The sequence below is a fragment of the Amblyomma americanum genome, chromosome 7, assembly GCF_052857255.1.
Source record: "Amblyomma americanum isolate KBUSLIRL-KWMA chromosome 7, ASM5285725v1, whole genome shotgun sequence".
Lineage (NCBI taxonomy): Eukaryota > Metazoa > Arthropoda > Arachnida > Ixodida > Ixodidae > Amblyomma > Amblyomma americanum.
The window spans coordinates 147,019,766-147,040,192 of NC_135503.1; the positions used below are offsets into that span (position 1 = coordinate 147,019,766).

Consider the following 20,427-nt stretch of genomic DNA (forward strand, 5'->3'; position numbering starts at 1 on the left):
TAAGGCCTTACTGCGTCTTCACCATTTTTGGCAGCATTTTTTTTTTTTTTTTCGGGGGGTGCGCGGGCAATTTTATTAACAGAGGCCTTCGGATGAACCGGGCATTTCTTCCGGTCCCTTGAACTCCAAATGAATGTGGTTTAATAGTCATCATGTTATTTTTTTGTTGCCAGTCTTGTCATTTTATGGATTTTGTTTTGCATGACCTCATTATAGTTTGCATACTTAGGCTGTCTAATCAAGTAGTATACATTTCTGTGCACATCATGTTTTTTATATGGTACTGAGGCAGTCTAGTTTTGTTTATTTTAGTTGCAAAGACCATACACTATTTTGAAAAAAAAAAAAAATAGGGGCAACAACGTTTGCTTGCTCATCGTTTTCTGTAATTTTTTTGTACTGAACAGATATTCGAAGCCATTTTTTCTTTATACTTGTATTCGATTCGTATTCGAAAATTTCAATATTCGCACACCCCTAATTTTCAACATTGGTACAATGTTGGTGGCTTCCCGACAAAAAGCTGTGAACACAGCCTGACTAGGTCAGGGAGCCGTTTTGGCAGCAGCGACTTCATATACACACTACAATGGTCAAATACAAGTTAAAGCTGCAATAGAATACATACGGTAACCTTACTTACTCAGTACAATAGTTAAAATGCAAGTGAATATTACAATAGAATGCGTGCGCTCAATTCAACAACATAATTTAGCTACAAAAGAGAAAACAATCTGCACAACAATATAACTGCGCTACAAACAAATGGAATTAGTACTATGAAGCGTTTTACATGTCAGATCCTGATGAGAAGACAAACACCACACTCACTCAGTATGCCCTCTCACACAATTTCCACCACAAAATAAGAACTGAGTACTAAGAAAATTGCCCAGAAACAAATATTTTGTGCAATGATGTACGAGTTAGGTCAATGGAACCAGAAAAATGTTTTCAGCTTGTTTCATAGAAATGGTACATTGTACGTTAATGCTTGCAGAAGATAATTTGTGCGCGGCCGCGGCACAAACCATTCCTCGGATGACCTTGTTCGATATGTGTGAGTTTGCAATGTAAGAGTACACAATTTCTTAAGGAACTGGTGGTAAGATATTGTTGAAAAGTGCAGGAGGTATAGTAGACGGTAATTGTAAATTTGTTGAACTGAGGAAAACAGGTCATGAGTGTGGTGACAGTATGAAACATTAGCCATGCAGCAGACAGCTTTCTTTTTGAGCCTATGTAGTATAGTTATGTTTTTTTAGTAGTCTTGGCCCAAATTAAAATGCAATAATTAATGTGGGACGGAAAGACTGAGTGAAAAGCTTGGAAGTTTGTTGTTAGTTGGAAAAATGTCTCGCAATCGGTGTAGTAAGCCAGCAGCGGAAGAAAGCTTTTTCGCCAGTTGCTGTATATGCGCATCCCAAGTCATGTAGTGCGACAGTACTACTACTAAAACTTCGTGCTCTTCTACTATATCATATTCACTTTACAACCGAAAATTGGATACTTGCACACATCTAATTATAATATATCTAGGTGCATCACATGCCAACGCCCATGCTGATGAACTTTCATCCGGAGCAGCTCAGCAGACAATGGTGAAGTTGGTCTATGCAAGGACTCGTCCCAGAAGTCACAGGCACCGCATGTCGCTTCTGGCGTGTGCGCAGTACCTTCACTAACATCTTTTTTACTTTGCTTTCGACCAGTGCAGTCGATTGTGCTTGTGACTCACGTAGCAGATGATGTCTGACATTGGCATGAATGCGTGATCATGCATGCTCAGTGCGGTCACGCGGTGAAAGCTTGAGTCTATAGTAAAAGCTGATTAATTCAAACTTCAAGGGGCCAAAAAGAATTATAAAAGTTCGAGTTGTCAAGTGACCCGGAAAAGAAGCTCTCAAGAACTGTTTTCATCACGATAAATTTATTTGGTGAAAGACTGGACAATGTGTGCCTGCCTTTGAGATAAGAATGGCGCGGCAATGACTATTTCTCATGGTTTCATCGATGCTTTATTGCTGTCGTACTATTTGGAGTGTCGAAGCAGAACTCCTCCAAAATCATAAGGGCGTTCCGCATCTTTCGCAGTGTGACGCGGTGAAGCTCCACAGCTATTGCTTCACACTCATCATAAGCGGCACTGTTGCATGTGAAGAGGCTTCATTGTGTAAACAGCAAATGGTAAGACGGGAGCGAAGGGAACTCTTAGCGGCGCTGAAGCGCGAAGAACCGACGCCCCGATCAGCATCCAGAACGTCAATTGGCTGACCGATGCTAGCTGCTCGAGCCGTCATTGCTGCAGGCTGGCACGAAGCTCAGAAAAGTGAAACCGAAACTAAGCGGTCAGAGCATTCTTGCAGACGGGGCTGTTCATTTGCGCTGGCTGCTAGAAACTGTGCAGCATGGAATTCAACTTCTGAGTAGGGCTGCACTTAAAGCTCGATCTAACGAAGCTCGATTTTACAAAGTCCCTGACTGAACGAACAAATTTTGATTCGCCGTCAAGTACCCATAGGGTTCAATGTCCTCATGAACCTGAAATAATGAAACAGGTGACCACTAAACCCCATTTAACGAAGTTTTTCCTGGAATGTTCAAGTGAAAAGAGAGGTGATTGCTCACTTATTTCGCCCACAATGTCTCACAGCTTGTTGGCAGCATGCCAGTAGAGACATCTAGGTGTCCAAGTCATGGTGCAAGTTACCGGCAATTTTAATCCCGCTGTAGCTTTTAAATGTTGCTACGCTACGATTTTAGATTTTGAATGGCTGAAAAATTCCTTCCTCAATTTTGCAAACTCCCAATTTAGCGAAATAATTTGTGGCTGCTCTTCAGTTCGTTAAATCAAGTTTTAACTACATTTTGACGGCCTCTTGTCACGCCGGGCATACCTGGACGCGGCCTCTATTCGGGAGCCAGTGTGAATTAACTGGTGCGAGACCTGTAATTTTTTCGCTTTATTTTCGGACTTAATGAATACTGCGAGCCACATCTTTTTGGCATATGCCATGGAGCTTTAATGAACTGACTTTTTTCCACTACTACATTTTCACTTGTCAGCTGTTTGCTTTGATTTAAAAAAACATTTCCTTTGCGCAATACAGGGGCACATGCCCGTGGTGCGGGGCCACACCCACACTATTTCACATAACATGGGAATGCGAACGAAACAACGCATTCCGAGAACACAAACGCCCGAGTGCGGAGCACTGGGAGAGCCGGCTCGTCAGCTGCGAGCTCGCCGTCCAAAAGAGGATGGTAGAGCACGCAAGGGATGCAGCCAAACTCAGTGGAGCCCTGGACTGAGGGAACACCCTTTGCTGAAGAAGCCTTCCCTGCAGCGCAGCGTGAAGACAGCGACACGCGAAGCAAGCAAGAAGACTTCTGATCGCCTAAATACTTATGATTCAATAAAAGTTTTTCTATCCTATCCTATCCTTTGCTCAAAATGATTCCAACAAAATCACTATTCACTTCTGATTTGCTTCAGGCTTAAAATCCACTAGTGTTGCCACCTTGTTTGTAACGGCATTGATATCATTGCAACTTCCTGGTGAAAATGTCTGGTGGCTGTGATACTGATATTTCATTTGGCCTTCTCTGGCCCACAAAACCTCTGTTTTCAGTGCCAGTAGTGCCCTTGTTATTAAAGTGCAGTAATTTAATTATACAGGCCAGCTTCAGATTGTTCTCGGCATCACTTTATAAATTTGGATAGAAAAGAGAGCTGTGGTTCATCATTGTCTCATCATTCTGTCGGGGTGCTGTTCAGGTTTTGTTGAGCACTGTGCCCTTGGTGCATTATATTAGTCTGCACAGTGCTTTGCGAACCATGGTGAGACAGTTGTATTCTTTTCAGGTGAAGGCTGGTAATGCCCAGGGTAGTTGCTGGTAGTTACTTTGGCAGGCAGAGTCGGGCTTTTGGGGGTTCAGAGCATGGAAGTGCAATGGGCACCTTAGGGGCAGCCTTCTGGGTTAAGTGTTTCAGGTTACCGTATTTACTCGAATGTAACGCGTCCACGATTGTAACGCGAGGGTCGACTTTTCGGGTGTGAAAAGGGGAAAAAAAAAAGTCTGATTGTATCGCGAGGGTAGACTTCGGGCGTGCGACAGAAAAACCGAAAGAACCCGAATGTGACGCAAGGAACCGACATCGCACAGTTCTGAGGGTCAAAGACAACTTTATTGAAATACAAGCCAAACAGGCATTCCTATACATCCTCATCCTCACGGCAGTTGTTGCCGTCACTGTCATCATGACAGCTTGACTCTTCTTTGTCACTAGCTGCCTCCCACAGCAGGTCGTCCTCGCTTCCGTCTAGAGCATTTGAAATTGAGCATTTCTTAAATGCGCGGTAGCCCAAATCACGAGGCAGCCCGTACCAGGCTGCTGAAACCCAGTGGGCAACGGTAGATGCGCTTGGGCATTTCAGCCTACCTGCAGGTGTTGTTGATCCGCTTTCAGTCCACTCCCAGTATAATTGTCACAAGCGATCCTTAAAGGACTTGTTCATGCAAACGTCCAGAAGCTGGAGAATGGAGGTCATGCCACCCGGTATAACAACGAGATGCGTTCGGTCACGCTGTAGCTTTTGTTTGTCGCCGGGTGTCAGGTGACCTCGGAAAGAGCCCAGACCCAATATTGCTTCCAGATGCAGCAATGCACCTGGCCTTCGGTCCCACACGCTTTGAATCCAATCTATGACAAGATTCGAGTCCATCCAACCTTTTTTGTGACAGCGCACGATAACGTCTTTCGGGAAAGTTTCCTTCGGGATCGTCTTCCGGCGAAAAATCATGAATGGAGGGAGCTTGCGGCCGTCAGCCAAACATGCCAGCGTAACGGTAATCCGATTTTTTTCGTTGCCTGTGCTTCTAAGGCGAACTTCATGCTCACCAGACTTGTGCACTGTTCTGGACATAGGCATGTCCAGATACAAGGGGGTCTGGTCGGCATTGCCGATATGTCCAAGTGGCATGTTGGTAGAGCGACGAAGATCGATGACGTCGCGCTGGAACACTCAAAGTTTTGATTCGAAGTCCTCGGGCAGCTTCTGGCAAATAGAAGTCGTGTGTCGAAGGGAGAACCCTGCCCTTCACGTAAACTTCTGCACCCAGCCTCGTGATGCCTTAAGGGGGGACGTGCGTCTTTGGGACCAAAAAATCGCGAAAAAATCGACTTTTAAATTTGGTTATAGTTGGATAAGACTCATCATTTTCCATCTTAATTTCAAGTTTCATGGCTCAATACCGCGTAGTTTACGAGAAATCGACATGCAAAGATGCAATTTTGACAAGAGAGCTCATGAAAATAGGTTAGAAAATGCCCATTTTGCGTCGCGTGTCTCGTCAAAAGTGGCCGGCGCAGCTAAGCGACTTTGGACTCGTTTGAAAGAGCAACGCAGCAGCTTTCTTTCCTGCCAGAACGAAAGGTCTACTGTAATTGGCCGCCGAGAAAAAGACAAAACAAAATATAAAATGCGGCAATGCTATTGGCTCTTGGACACCACATGGCGAAATTTAAGCGCCTCATTGGCCGGCGCCATTTTTTTTAACGCTCCGCGCTCATCCTGCGACACCATTTTGAAAAAGACCACCGTGGCTTGAAACCTTATCGGAAGCTCGCAGCGCGCATAAGTTTGGGAAAAAACGTAAAAAATGCCGCAGAAAGCAAGCAGAAGACAACTTCGTCGGCAGTGATGTCAACCAGCAGCAGCGGAGCGCCTAAGCATGAACCGGTAGATGACTCGACCTTGGCAGCCGTTCCGGCGTTCCTTCCGAGCGCAGTGCATATCGCGGCTGCAGAGGATGACGGAGAGCCGGAGGATGGTTTTACTTAAAAGTGATCGGAGGGGGGATAAGGGAATAACAAGGCACAGGAGTGCAATTCTGCGGTCGTGATAAGCGCTTGTTTACCAGCTTCGGCGTCCGCCTTCGACACGGAGCAAATTGCGGGCTCGGGCGAGATTGGCAGCAGCGGGTCAGATTATACACATTTCTGCCCAGCGCTGACCAGGAGGATTGCGAAGCACGTCGATGATAAAATCGCCAGTTTGGCAGCATTTTCTGCAACCTAGCGCAAGATGTGGACGCCAGCGAATGAGCACGTAGACGCCAACCCTCCATTGCCTGCGGAGCTACCGATGTGGTCGTAGATTTGGTGGCGATGATCGACAGACTGCTTCGCAACACGGTGTGCACCCTCGAAATCATTTTTGCAGCTTGCTATGCGGCGCCAATGGCAAAAATGTGATTCAGACTATTCACTATGCGCCTTCTAAACTGTTTGTTTTGGAAAATTGAGCACTGTAATGTGCTTACCCAGCTTCAAAATGTTTGATTTCGTTTTTTACGTTCTTCTCAGTTCCATTTTTCTGCAGCCCTCTACACACTGCTGACAAGCTTTTCCTGGTATTGGTTCGCGCGATTTTCACTATTCTTGTTTTATTTGAAAGCTGAATGATTGGACCCTGCAATAAAACCATTAACAGCACTCTTAATAAAATGTGAAAATAATAAACGGCATAAATAAAAATCACCTTTTCCTCGCCACTTTTATGTGAACTTCAAAACATCGTAACTTTGGTTACGGAAGGGCTAGAACACCGAAAGTACCCTTATTGCAAGCATTATTAATAGTAGAATCCACTGCGATAAAATTATTTCAATCTGAGTAGCGAATTTTTTCAAAAAGTTGTCAGAACAATTTTACCGAAATTCTTGAATTAATAACAAATGACATATAATACACAAAAATGGACACCATATTTGAAATCAGCACACTAAAATACATAATAGCTGAAGTTTTCATTATGCTAAGTCCAATATTAAAAATTTTGTCTAAGACCCTTTTCCCCCCATAAACTGGTTTTGGGTCAAACCCGTGTCCCGCGCAAGCTCCTGTGCTTTGCGCTGAAGCATTTCAATGCTTACTCCAAGTAGTCGGGAACGTTGCTCGCTAATTAACTCTGCAAGGCGATGCTCCAACTCCGGGAAGCGGCCTTTCTTGGGCCCCTGAAAGCCTTTTTGCAGGCTGTTGCAGTTAAGCAATTCCTTACAATGTTTCTTCCATCCCCTGATTGTCGATTTGTTGACATCCAGACGTCTTGCAGCTGCTGAATTTCCCACTTTCTCAGCAAGCAGATTAGCGTTGCGCTTGAAGCCAGCTGTATACTGAGCGCGTGAGCATGGCATTCCGCATGAAGACAACTCGACCGTTTGATAGGCATAGACCTAAGACTCGAAGCACGGAACGCACAACTACACGCACTGGCACCAAACACGAGAAAGAGTGAACAAAGCGCTCTGCTCCACGCCCTGCTGCCTGTTAGCCACATGGCCACGTTTTTGCATCAGTTGCAAGGATTAACAGACAGATGGGGGTGGGATCGCTCGCTCCTTTGCTGGCGTCTTGGCGGTGATTGCGAGCGCTCGATGCCTCCGAGATGGCTGTTTCATTTTGCGGTCACGGAGGCCACACAACCTCGCTACAGGTTGCGAACATTCGTCAATAGGTGGCACCCTCTCATCGCACCAGTGACTCTAGCTGTCGTCGACTCTTGTTGGCTTGTTCTCACTGGCGTTGCTTTTTTTTTTGCGTTTGCGATTAGGTTGCCGCTTTGTCCCAGTAGTTTTGACCTGTGGTTCGCGTACTGGTTGACCGGCGAGTTGGAGTGCGTGATTTGAATGACCAGTACGATCAACGCACACGTTTGACACATGAAATGATTTTAATAGTGTGTTTGGTGCTCTTCATAGCGCTTTAAACCTAGTATTCGATTGTAACGCGGGGGGGGTGAGACATTTCCTTTCTACTTTCGGTAAAAAAAACTCTCGTTACATTTGAGTAAATACGGTAAAGTAGCCAGTTTCTCGTGAGGATGCTATAATCAATTAGTACAGGCCAACTTCAAAAAAAAAATGAAATCGGCTGTCTCATTATCGGAACAGCACAAAGACATGGTGCCTCAGTCGTTAGGGCGCTCTGCTACTGATCCGGAGTTTCCTGGTGTTAACCTGACCGCCGCGGCTGTGTTTCGACGTGTGCTGTGCGATGTCAGTGCACGTTAAAGATCCCCAGGTGGTCGAAATTATTCCGGAGCAGCCTCCACTACGGCACCTATTCTTCCTTTCTTCTTTCACTCCCTCCTTTATCCCTTCCCTTAGGGGTTCAGGTGTCAATATATGAGACATACTGTGCCATTCCCTTTCCCCAAAAACCAAATTTCACAAAGACATGGGTGTGAAGAGATGGGGACACAGAGGGCACTGTCTGTGTCTTCTTTTCATGTCCACGTCTTTGCACTGTTCTGATTATGTCAAAACAACTTGCCCCAGCTTCCACTTTGACTGTCTCAGCAGTGAAAGCATCGTTTGGCCTTTGTGTGGTTTCCATTTGCATGGACCCAGGTCGTTGGCACGGATCATGAGAGAGGCCATGGTCCTAGGCTACCTGGGACAGCGTGTGGGCACCGGCCTTAGCCAACCCCTGCCAGAAGCCTACCACTGGCTGTGGAACACCGTGCCCATGAGGTACGTCAAGTCTCGTCTGGCGCTCTGGAAAAAGTACAAACATCAAAATTTTAATTGGGTGGTTTTCAGTTTGTAATACTGCATGAAACACCAGTAGGTATAAACCACCATGTGAAACTAACCTCGTCGCAAGTGTACGAAAGGGCCATTTCTCGTATACTTGTATTTCTCCGCGAGTGTGGTTCCGTGCAGCGAGCGTTCTTTTGTGTCCACACGTGTGCTTTCGGTGCGAGGGTGGGCATCCTTGGCGCCACCCTTCGTTCTGTGAAAAGACTGATAAGTGGTGCTTCGTTATCTTACTGGTGTCCTCGTTAGGGTGGCGGGCAATGCCCCGGTACCCGAAATACGAACTGGAGAGCCGTGCGGCCTCTCCTTTCAAGTGGGCCCGTGCACGTGTGCATTTGTGTGTGTGTGTGTGTGTGTGTGTGTGTGTGTGTGTGTGTGTGTGTGTGTGTGTGTGTGTGTGTGTGTGTGTGTGTGTGTGTGTGTGTGTGTGTGTGTGTGTGTGTGTGTGTGTGTGTGTGTGTGTGTGTGTGTGTGTGTGTGTGTGTGTGTGTGTGTGTGTGTGTGTGTGTGTGTGTGTGTGTGTGTGTGTGTGTGTGTGTGTGTGTGTGTGTGTGTGTGTGTGTGTGTGTGTGTGTGTGTGTGTGTGTGTGTGTGTGTGTGTGTGTGTGTGTGTGTGTGTGTGTGTGTGTGTGTGTGTGTGTGTGTGTGTGTGTGTGTGTGTGTGTGTGTGTGTGTGTGTGTGTGTGTGTGTGTGTGTGTGTGTGTGTGTGTGTGTGTGTGTGTGTGTGTGTGTGTGTGTGTGTGTGTGTGTGCGCGCGCGCGCGCGCGCGCGCGCTCGGAGGCGACTCAGCGAAGTGACGGCACTCGGAGGCGACTCAGCGAAGTGACGGACGAGAAGGAACCAGTGTGTGTGCGATGCTCGACGGTGCAAGTGTGCAAGTGGTGTGCGAACTTGCGCGTAGGTATCTTGGCGTGTAAATAAGTTTTTGTAAATACCGTAGTTACAGGATTGTAAGTCGACCCCCCCAAATCGCATAGCCGAAAAAAAAAAAAAGTTGATGCGAATATAAGCCGACCCCCCCAATCACATGTCCGAAAAAAAAACACCGGTGGAGCGCTTCAAAAACGAAAATTTATTGCACAGATGGGCTATTCATCCTCACTTGAGTCATCTTCAGTGGTACTGCTGTCGTCGTCGTCATCGTCGCTGCTGCGATCCCACAGCACATCGTCCTCCATGGAAAGCCCGCACTTCCTAAATGACCGCACCACGACATCGCGTGGAACGGCCGCCCAAGCGGAAATCACACAGCCGCCAGGGAGGCTCTCTTCGCGCGCCCCGTTAGCGTAAGTTCCCGCCCTTCTGCCGCCAGCCACTCGTTGTACTCACGCCGGAGCAAGTCCTTGAATGGCTTGTTAATGCCAACGTCTAGCGGCTGCAGCTGCCCCGTCAGACCGCAGGGAATCACCAGCATATCTGTACCGGTATCTTCTTTTCGGAGCTCTCTGCCTTCACTTTCGCGATAAGGTGGCCGCGAAATGAGTCCAGCACGAGGAGGTTCGGATTGCGACTTTTGAGGGATGCCTTTGGCCTCAAAAGCCACACCCGACGGTACCAATCAATAACTAAGTCGTCCGTCATAAAGCCTTTTTCGTTCACTCGCACCACACCTTTCGGGAACATTTCCTTTGGCATAGTTTTTCTTTTGAAGACGTTGTACGGTCGGAGCTTTGTGCCATCTGCCAAGCATGATAGCATAACAGTGAACCGAAATTTCTCGTTTCCTGTCGTGAGAAGCTTAACCTCGCGAGCTCCCCTCACGCTCACTGTTGTGTTGCTCGTCATGTCGAAGTAGACGGGAGTCTGGTCCGCATTGCCAATTTGGCCGAGCAGGTATCGCCGCGAGTCGCGGAGCTTGAGCTAGTGCCTATGGAAGGTGAGAACTTTCTCCTCGTAAGCAGCAGGCAGCTTCTGGCATACACTAGTACGCCGACAAAAAGAGGAGCCAGCCCTCTTCATAAATTTCGAAGCCCAAGCCCTGCTGGCTTTGAAGTCTGTTCGGAGTATTCCAGCTTCCGCAGCAAAGACCCGGGCTTGTTGCGTGATCATTTCGCATGTCACTGGAAGGGACCGATCACGTATTTCGGTGACATACGCTGCAAGCTTGACCTCCAGCTCCAGAAAGCGTCCAGACTTCGGCCCACGGAAGCCTCTTCGCTTGGAGTCGCAATGGAAATTTTTGTCTCGCTGCTTCCGCCACTCCCGCACCAACCGTTCAGAAACGTCGAACTTGCGGCCCGCCGTGCAGTTGTTGGCTTCTTCGGCGTAAATGATGGCCTCCCTCTTGAATGCTGCAGTGAATGAGCGCCGAATGCTTTTCGAACCTGGAGAGCTGATGGCGAAGCACGCGGCCGGCAGTCGGGTCAAAAGCACCAACCCCAAGCACCACCAAACAAAGAGTGATCGGTGTCGGGGCGTCGGCTCTTCCAGCAAACATCGGCATTCCCCAGAAGCGCCGCTGTTACGTATTGCGCAACCAACTGAAATAGTGGCTCTTCCATCAGCTAGCGACACTCCCGGGCGCTGGCGCAGACTCCGCGATTGGTACAGCGGGACTGCGGCCCTTCCCGTGAGTGAAATGAAATTGGTTTTTGGGGAAAGGAAGTGGCGCAGTATTTGTCTCAAATATCCGCGGAAACCCAGTGGTAAGGGAAGAGATAAAGGAGGGAGTGAAAGAAGAAAGGAAGAACAAGGTGCCGTAGTGAAGGGTTCCCGAATATTTTCGACCACCTGGGGATCTTTAACCTGCTGTACTGACATCGCACAGCACATGGGCGCCTTTGCGTTTCGCTTCCATCGAAACGCTGCCGCCGCGGTCGGGTTCTAACCCGGGTATCCTGTTCAGTAGCCCTGAACCATTCCGGTGGGTAACGGTGTGTGCAGTAAAAATAAAAAATGAAAAATCCTGGTCAAAAAGCTCGCGGAATACCTGAATGCTACACTTGGAGCCGTAGAGCAAACAAAATCTTCTAACATCGCAGTAGCGTCCCTGATAGATTGTTTTCCTTGCTTTTATTGGCAGTTCAATGTTTCGTTTCGATTGTAAGTCGACCCCCCCCCCCCCCCACTTTGGAATTTTGGTCGACTTACAATCGTGTAAATACGGTATATCTTTTTGTATTTCCTTCACATGAGTGTTTAATCGTTTCATTTCTTCAGCCCGTATTTGTAACATTAATTTAATCTTAAGCGTCGTTACTAACATTAATCAGAAGTGGGATTGTAACTGCAGAAACCGGGCTGAAGACTGCGAATTCCATAGAGTGAACTGTAGTAGACCACGATTATGAGCAAAACACCATCAGGAGCGACAGCGGGCACCATCGATGGTCAAGATGGTGGAAAAGTAAGCGGCAACATTTCAGTGAGCAACTGCCTGAGCGCAATGCGGGAAAAAGCCAGTCTGTTGACCAGTCTGCTGGAACGGCTCCCTTTACCATCATCATCAGGAGCGCCAGGCGCGGCAGCGGCACCAACCTATCAGGTGATGCCTGGACTCAGCAAGAACATTTCCGACTTCGATGGCAGCGGCGATGCGGCATCGGCGAAAGAGTGGCTGGAAAACCTGCAGACCACCGCTATACAGCACCGATGACCTGAACCATTCAAATTGGAGACTGCTAAATGCCACCTTGTGGGACCTGCCAAGGACTGGCTGCGTTTGCGCAAAGAAGTGGGTACGTCGTGGGAAAATTTTGACTACCACTTCCGCCGCACCCTCTGCGGCCAGACCCAAGCAGCAGAATGATGGAGGAAGATGCAGGAGCGAGTGCAGCAGCACAAAGAAAGCACAACAGCCTACTTCCATTCAAAAGTTAGTCTTCGCCAATAGGCCAATCTCAATTTTCGTGACATTCGGGAGCAGGTGCTGACCGGTCTCCACTCAAGGCAGCTCTGCACTCTGCTACTTGGACGCACCCACGAGGACGACGACGATCTCCTCCACGATATTATGGAATTTGAGCGTATCAACCGAGAGCAGGAGCAAAGGTTTGGCGGCAGGCATGAGAAGAGGCAATTCACGGCGGCCACCGAAAGGGTTCCAGAAAAACCATCTGCGCACGGAAGACTATGTACGAGCGATCTGGCAAGGACAGGAGACCACCTCTGACCAACGATAGAGGCCAGTCCAAATGCTACAGCTGTGGGTGATTCAGACACATCTTCCGCGATTGTCCAGAAGAAAGGCATGAAATGAAATGCTTACGCTGTAGGAAGAGCGGCCACACGCAGCGTCGTTGTTTGATAAGCCAAAGCAACGAGACCAACACAGTGACCAACACCGAAGAGAAAATCACCCCTGGAGCACTACTGAAGCATGTCATACTGAACGGGATGGCGACCCTCGTCGGCATGATCGACAACGGCAGGTCTGGATGCCTCCTGCACGTGTCTGCAGCTGCTTGTTGCGGTGCAAAGCTGACGAAGGATGCCACGGCCCTCTACGGTTTTGGAAGCCAAGCAAGGCACTCCGTCAGCCAGGGCGATCGGCAAGTGCTACACAGACCTCGAGATCGACGATGTCTAAGACGAGAACGTTCCTTTTCTTGTAGTGTCAGATGATACTTTGACGGTTGACTTGCTTGTCAGGACAATGTACACAGAGCTGCATTACGTGGCTTATGCTAGGCTGGATGGTTGTTTGCACTTCTGGCGCAAAAGTGTCTGTCTGTTCTCTCACCTGGAGCTGTTGAATGAGTCCAGAATGCATGTGAAAGCGACTAAAGAGACCGTCATTCACTCCAACTCCATTAATTGGATGGCCTTATCATCAGATTCTGATTTGTTAGGCCCTGTTTTGTTCAGTACCCTTGGAAGTGAAATTCTTGTCGACATGAGAGAAGTGGAGATTAGTGTGCCGATTTTTACGCCGATTTTCACAAGCGGAGATAAAGACGTGCTTGTGAAAAGGGGACAGCGACTCGGGCGCGTCAAGGAGGGTGACGTTTTGGAGATACCTGGCGGCCAAAATCAACCTGCCCGTGTGAGCAAGAGCGATACAATTGAGCCCAAGGTTTTCTGTTGCGACAGAGCGCATACCATTCGAGGATCAGCAGCTTGAAGTAGTGCCGTCAGTAACGAAGCAGCAAAAGGCTGAGCTTCTTGGCCTTCTAAATGAATATCGCGACTGCTTTGCCAACAACATTAGCGAGCTCGGATGCACTCCTGTGCCTAAGATGAACATCGCAGAGACACCTGGAAGTCCGCCTGTTGCGGTTAGGCCTTACCGAACAAATGCCGTGGAGTGAAAGAGAATTCGTCAGATTGTTGGAGAGTGGAAACGAGAGGGTATCGTAAGCGAGACCTTGTCACCTTACGCGAGCCCAGCGATCCTAGTGCAAAAAAAAAAAAGAAGGCAAGAGCAAAGGGTTACAACGTGAGGGAGGGAAGACTCGTGCAAGAGTTAGAAGACGGAAATGTGAAGTTCAAATTCGTACTGCCAAAATGCATGCGAAAGGCAGTTGTGTTACAGTCGCATGATTTGATGGGACATTTCGCAATGGAAAAGAAATCTTCCAAAATTCAAGAGAGTTTTTGGTTCCCACGAATGAAGAACTGCATCCGGAAACACATTTCGCAGTGTTTCGAATGCATTTACAACAAAGTACCTGCTGGCAGACGAGAAGGCCTTTTACACACAATTCCACCGGGCAAACGACCGTTCAAGGTTATACAGTAAAACCTCGTTAATTCGAACTCGAGGGGACCGGAAAATTGTTCGAATTAAGCGGAGTTTGAATTAACGAGCGGGCGCTAAAAAAAGCGGCCATCACTTCCGCAGCACGGGCCGAAGCTAAAACAGGCATATCTGAGATCGTTATCTCTTACTACGCGCTACTACACATTTGCGGCGGGCGATTGCGCGAATTAAAATCATAGAGCCCGAATGTCGAAGGAAATAAAGTTAATTTGTTTATGCGGTTGGAGCTAACATCAAAATGCATTCGCGTAAGCAGCAAGCTTAATGATTAAATATGACACCATGCTTCAAAAACATGTTTATTAACAGCAGATTGGCAAAGCATATCAAAGAGAAAAATAATCGGTGATGCGCATTTGTTTTCGTTTCCTTTGCCGTGACTCGACAAGCATCGTCTGCAACTTGCCCAACAGCTCCAACGCAAGCGTCCGAATTATCATCGGCGGAGAAGTAGCGCGCAGCCAGATCGAGTGCTGACGCTGTTTCACATGCACTCGGGGGTGGCAATGGATCGTCGCCTCCGTCGGACTCGTCGTCGCTGTCAGCTGTGTCTCGCCGCGCCCGAGTTGTGCGGCATCTGGTCACCGCAGGCCGCTTCAATAATCTCGGCATCGCTTAACTTCGCTGCTTTGCCAAAAGCAAGCGGCACCGTTCCGTGCCAGTCGCGTTTGCGCATACCAACACCGTCACTCTTCCCTTGCTTCTCTTCCCGCCTGAACACGTGTCGCCTTTGTAACTGACAGTCTTGTTCGGCAGCAACTTAAAATAAAGCGCGGTTTCATCTGCATTGAACACATCGCTGAGTGAGTAATCGGCAAGGTAGTCCTTTAGTTGACCTGCTGCAACGGCTTGCGCCGGAGCCACCGTGGCCGGAGCATAGGCGGCGCCCGCGGTAGGGTGGCTACCCGCGTGACCGCGCGTCAGCCAAAAATAGACAAGCCAATGCTTCGACGCTCCGGCAGCGAAAACCTGCTACGGCATGCACCGGAGGGTTGGTTCGGGCAACGAAATTCACGTCTCACCTCGTGCGTGCTGGTATGCGCGCTGGCTTATTTTTTTTCTCATCATTCTGCATTTTTTTTTAATTTTCAGCGCATTGTATTTGCTACGAGGTGACTTCTATATGCGAGGAGTAATGCCAGCCATCGGCGCCTAGTTCGAATTAACCGACGTGGATACCGGCATATTCGAATTATCGGGAGTTTTGACCCATTGAAATACACAGGGCTTTGCCGGGACCCGGCGTCAGTTCGAATTAACCGGCAGTTCGAATTAAGCGATTTCGAATTAACGAGGTTTTACTGTACATATGGACCACATGGGGCCATTCGTCCCAAGCAAGAAGCACAACCAGTATCTTCTTGTGTTCATCGACAACCTCACCAGGTCGAGACTGGTTGCGACACGCGACACCATTCCACTAATCATGTGCTCGTGCACTAGAGGAGTTCGTTCTCGAGAGAGGCCTGCTGAAGACCGTTATTAGCAATAGACGCAGTTGCTTCACGTCGCACGCCTTTGGGGAATTTTGCACTGCATGATGCATACGTCATAGCTGCTCAACTCGACACGCCACCCACAAGCCAAGCAAACGGCCTTGTGGAGAGAGTAAACCGGACAGTTCTGCCCATCATCACAACTTCAATGAGCGACCCAAACCAGCGCGATTGGAACGAAAAACTTGCAAACACAGAACGTGACATCAACAATGCCGTAAACAAGGCATCAGGCAAGACACCTTTCGAAATGCTGTACAGTGGACTCCTTTTAAAACGGAACTTGAAGGGGATTCAAAAAGTGTTCCATTTATCAGAAGTTTCATTTAAGCAAAGCACACATATTTCATGTAGAAATATTTATTTACACTGCACCAGCCCTTACTGATGTGGGTGTGAAGAAAAAAAGGTATCAATTGTGGTCTGTTTTGCATTCTTCAGTTGCTTTTTCACAAAGTAACTGTGCATATTTGAAAGGCTTTGCAAAAATTCTGTGTACCCTTCGCGTTCAAAGTACTGTTGCAAAAGTGCAACTGCATCCCTAGCTGCGCTGTCTGGCACCGCACTGGGCACAGGGTCCTCGCACCTCATCACTGGAGGAAGAGTGGTCCTCGGCTTGCACTTCTGCAATAATTTCCTCGAGCCTTTCCTCGCAACAGGTGCGTACACTTGCATCCATGTCCTCATAGTCCTGTCATAAAAAAGGGGCAGAGGGCACTATTTGATTAAATATAGTGTCTGCTTCTTCATCAGCACTACCTGCCTCTTCATGGGTATTGGATCATGTGCTTCGAAGTCTGCATGGTGGAAGCACCTCTTCACTGTTGTTGCCTGAACTTGTTCCCAGGCGTGGGCCAATTTGTGGATAGCAGACAGCAAGTCAATGACATAATCCTTTCCACTGTCAGCACAAAGCAGCATGCTGTGAAGCAGTTGGCAGTGGTAGTGGACCTTGACATTCTGGATGACTCTTTGGTCCATTGGTTGGATGACAGCAGTTGCATTGGCAGGAGGAATCCAAGGCTGATGGACTCCAGCCCTTCCACCCTGGCCATGGGCAGGGCAATTATCTACGATGAAGACAACTTTCCTGCCCTGCCTCGTAAACCTTGCGTCCTCCTCCCGCAGCCAATTTTCGAAAATTGCTGTTGTCATCCACGCTCTCCCATTCGCAGTGTACGCCACAGGTAGATTTCGAATGCCCTTGAAGCAACGTGGGTGTCTCGATTTTCCTACCACCAGCAGCTTTAACTTTTCATCGCCTGCCATGTTAGCGCCCACCGGCACGATAATGTGCTCTTTGCTGCGCTTCGCACCTGTACAAGCTTCGCCTTGTAGAAGAGGCCCATCTTGTCGACGTTGAATACGTCTCGTGGCTCATAGCTGTTTAAAATCTCCTGCAGCCGTCCGCGTTGCCAGTCAGCGCAGACTTCTCTATTCACTGCAGCACTTTCACCCGAGATGGTTTTGAAGACTAGGCTATGGCGCTTTTTAAATCTGCTAAGCCATCCGTAGCTGACGCTGAAATTCTCAACCCCCATTTGCAGGGCTACCTCCCACGCCCTTCTGCTCCAAAATGGGTCCTCTTATGGAAAACTGGCACTTCGCGCACGCTTAAACCACAGAAAAAGAGCCTTTTCAAGTTCGTCATACGGCATTGTCCTCATACGCATCCAGTTGGGAAGCGAATGTCCCAGACTTGGTGTCTTTGTTTTGTTTTTTCATGATTCGCGAAAGCGTTGACTTCGGGATGTCAAACTTCTTCGCGACTTCTGTTTTTGAAAGGGAACTTTGCTCAAGCTCCTGCAGAATTTTTAACTTCTTTTCAAGCGAGAGCGCTTTGTGCGGCTGTTTCTTAACGCTCTCCATCACGTCGACACACCGACAATACCGATTGCACGTAGGCCTAACGCAGAACGACAACAATAACAAAATTGATCAAACGACTTACTGGATTGGCTTTTCCCGGCTGTAGCGTTGGCTGCGAAGAATTTGTTCATGGCTGCGAGACTGCCGCTAACATATGCGAGCACAAATATGCTCGGGAGGATTCCAAATTTTACCTTTTGTGCCGTTTAGCCGAGGGTAACACGTTAGTGGTGTTCCAATTAACCGAAGAACTTAACTGCGGCAGGTATACGAAACCAAGTAACCCTGCTTAATTTTGTTTATCCGTAAGTTTCATTTAACCGAGTTTCGTTTATTGCGCGTCCACTGTACGGGTACCAGCCGGAGTTCTACAGCACCACCTTGAAAAGAATTATCGGCAGCGACGAAGCCCAATGGGAAAACCCCCCGAGGAATTGTGAACACGTGTTCGACAGCTCATCATCGCCGAGCAAGAGAAAAGCAAGGCAGCTTTTGATCAAAAACACTTCCCAGCATGTCTCTGCGACGTCGGCGACATCGTGTTCATGACTAAGGCTCCTGAGCAGACCGGGACACCCACGAAAGCCCAGCCTAAGTACGGAGGACCGTTGGTAGTAACCTAGGTTCTACCCTCTGATACATATCGAGTGACGGAGCTCGACCGGTGCAAGAACACTCGTTTTGCGACTACGTCTCACGTGTCACAGATTAACGGGTGGATGTCAACGCACCTGCAAGACCACATAGAAGACGACGAGTCATCTACTGAAGAGGAAGAGACTGCGAGAGAAGAAGAGTGTGTCCCGCAGCCTCTCAGGCATTCGGAACGCACACGCGCTGTGCCGAGCTGAACTATTTTTCATGGCACATTCAAGGGTGCATGCAACTAATTCTACCCACTTGTATACTGCCCGCATTCATTCCATTCTAGTTGTATTCTTATGTCTGTATGTTTCTTGACTGTTTGCGAAGTGTTTGTGTGTTGTACAGTTTTGTTCACTCCTATTAACGAGGATGTTAAATTTTGTCAGAATGCCCGAGTGTAAGAAAGGGCCATTTCTCATATACTTGTTTTTCTCCACGAGTGTGGTTCCATGCAGCGAGCGTTCTTTTGTGTCCGCACGTGTGCTTTCGGTGCGAGGGTGGGCATCCTTGGCGCCACCCTCCATTCTGCAAAAAGACTGATAAGTGCCCGCTTCGTTATCTTATTGGTGTCCTCATTAGGGTGGTGGGCAATGCCCCGCTACCCGAAGTACGAACTGGAGAGCCGTGCGGCCTCTCCTTTCAAGTGGGTTCGTGCACGTGCGCATTTATGTGTGTGTGTGTGTGCGCTTCTGGTGCACTGCAGGTACACAGCAGCCTGTGGCACTCGGAGGCGACTCAGCAAAGTGACGGACGAGAAGGAACCATTGTGTGTGCGATGCACGACGGTGTGTGTGCGCGAGTGATGTGGGTGCGTGTGCGCGAGCGATGTGCGAATTTGCGAGTATGTATTTTGGCGTGTAAATAAGTTTTTGTAAATATATCCTTTTGTATTTCCTTCACATGAGTGTTTAATCGTTTCTTGTCTTCAGCATGTATTTGTAACATTAATTTAATCTTAAGCATCGTTACTAACACAAGAAGATATTCACATTTAAATTTCTGTCATGCTGTTCTACGTCACAGAAGCGGGGACGGCGGTGGCCAAAAGTTTTGTCTCTGCTAGCCCTACCTCTGCTTAGTCATGTCGTGTCTATCTTCAACAAGTCTCGCTTTGGTGTGTGCCATCGCTGTGTGCTTTTTGCAGCTGCAATCATGGTTACTTAACCGTAAGTCACCTTTCTAGGTTATTGCAGATTTTTTCCAGCATGTTTACTGTGCTGCTTTTTAGTGTGTAGCGTGCTGTGCCTGCGCGTCTTGCCACTGCATCACATGCTGCTGCAAAGGTGACACTGGCAAAACGGCCAAAGTACTAGGGGAAAGATTTAGGCACGAAAGTGGAAATATTAGGGGGGTGCGAATATTGAAATTTTCAAATACGAATATGAAGCTGAAATGGCTTCGAATATCGAGTCTAATATCTGTTCAGTGCAAAAAAAAAGTTCAGAAAATGATAAACAAGCAAATGTTGTTGCCCTTATTTTTGTCAAAATAGTGTATGGCCTTTGCAACTAAAATTATCAAAACTATACTGCTTCGGTACTGTATAAAAAAACGTGATGTGCACAGAAATGTGTACTACTTGATTAAACAGCATAACAGTATCCAAACTGTAATGAGGTCATGTAAAAGAAAATTCATAAAATGAATAAAATGACAAGACTGGCAACAAAAATAACATGATGACTAGTAAAACCTCATCCATTGGGAGTTTGAGGGACCAGAAGAAATGCCCTGTTCATCCGAAGGCATTGGTTTATAAAATTCCATGCCCCACCCCCGAAAAAAAGTACCTGCCAAAAATGCAAAGATGCAGAAGTAAGGCCTTATGAGGGGGCTTCATCGCGCTAACACCTGTAAGCCTGTGACGAGACACCTGCTTTGGAGTGCTGGAAGAACAACACAAATGCAAACAAGGGGCCGGGGAACACACACTGCCGTCCGAATGGCAAGATGGTTTCGAAAAGGGGAAAAAAAATAGCCTGCGACGGGCCAGTTGGCATCCAAAAGCGGCGTGGAGCTGGGATTCGACTACTGGCGCGTGCACGAGCTGACAGTTGCAGTTGCCGTGGGGCAGCGGCGAAGCTCAAAAACCGAAACTACGCAGCAGGCTA

General features: G+C 48.0%; 1 protein-coding gene across 2 annotated transcripts in view; it reads left to right on the forward strand.

Annotated features, from left to right (window-relative positions):
• Nucleotides 1-20,427, forward strand: part of LOC144096664 (uncharacterized) — a 165,165-nt gene that overhangs the window by 100,977 nt on the left and 43,761 nt on the right. For both annotated transcript variants that reach the window (XM_077629498.1, XM_077629499.1), the window contains exon 11: nucleotides 8,416-8,538. In XM_077629498.1, coding sequence (XP_077485624.1) covers nucleotides 8,416-8,538 — 123 coding nt within the window. The remainder of the gene's footprint in view (nucleotides 1-8,415; nucleotides 8,539-20,427) is intronic.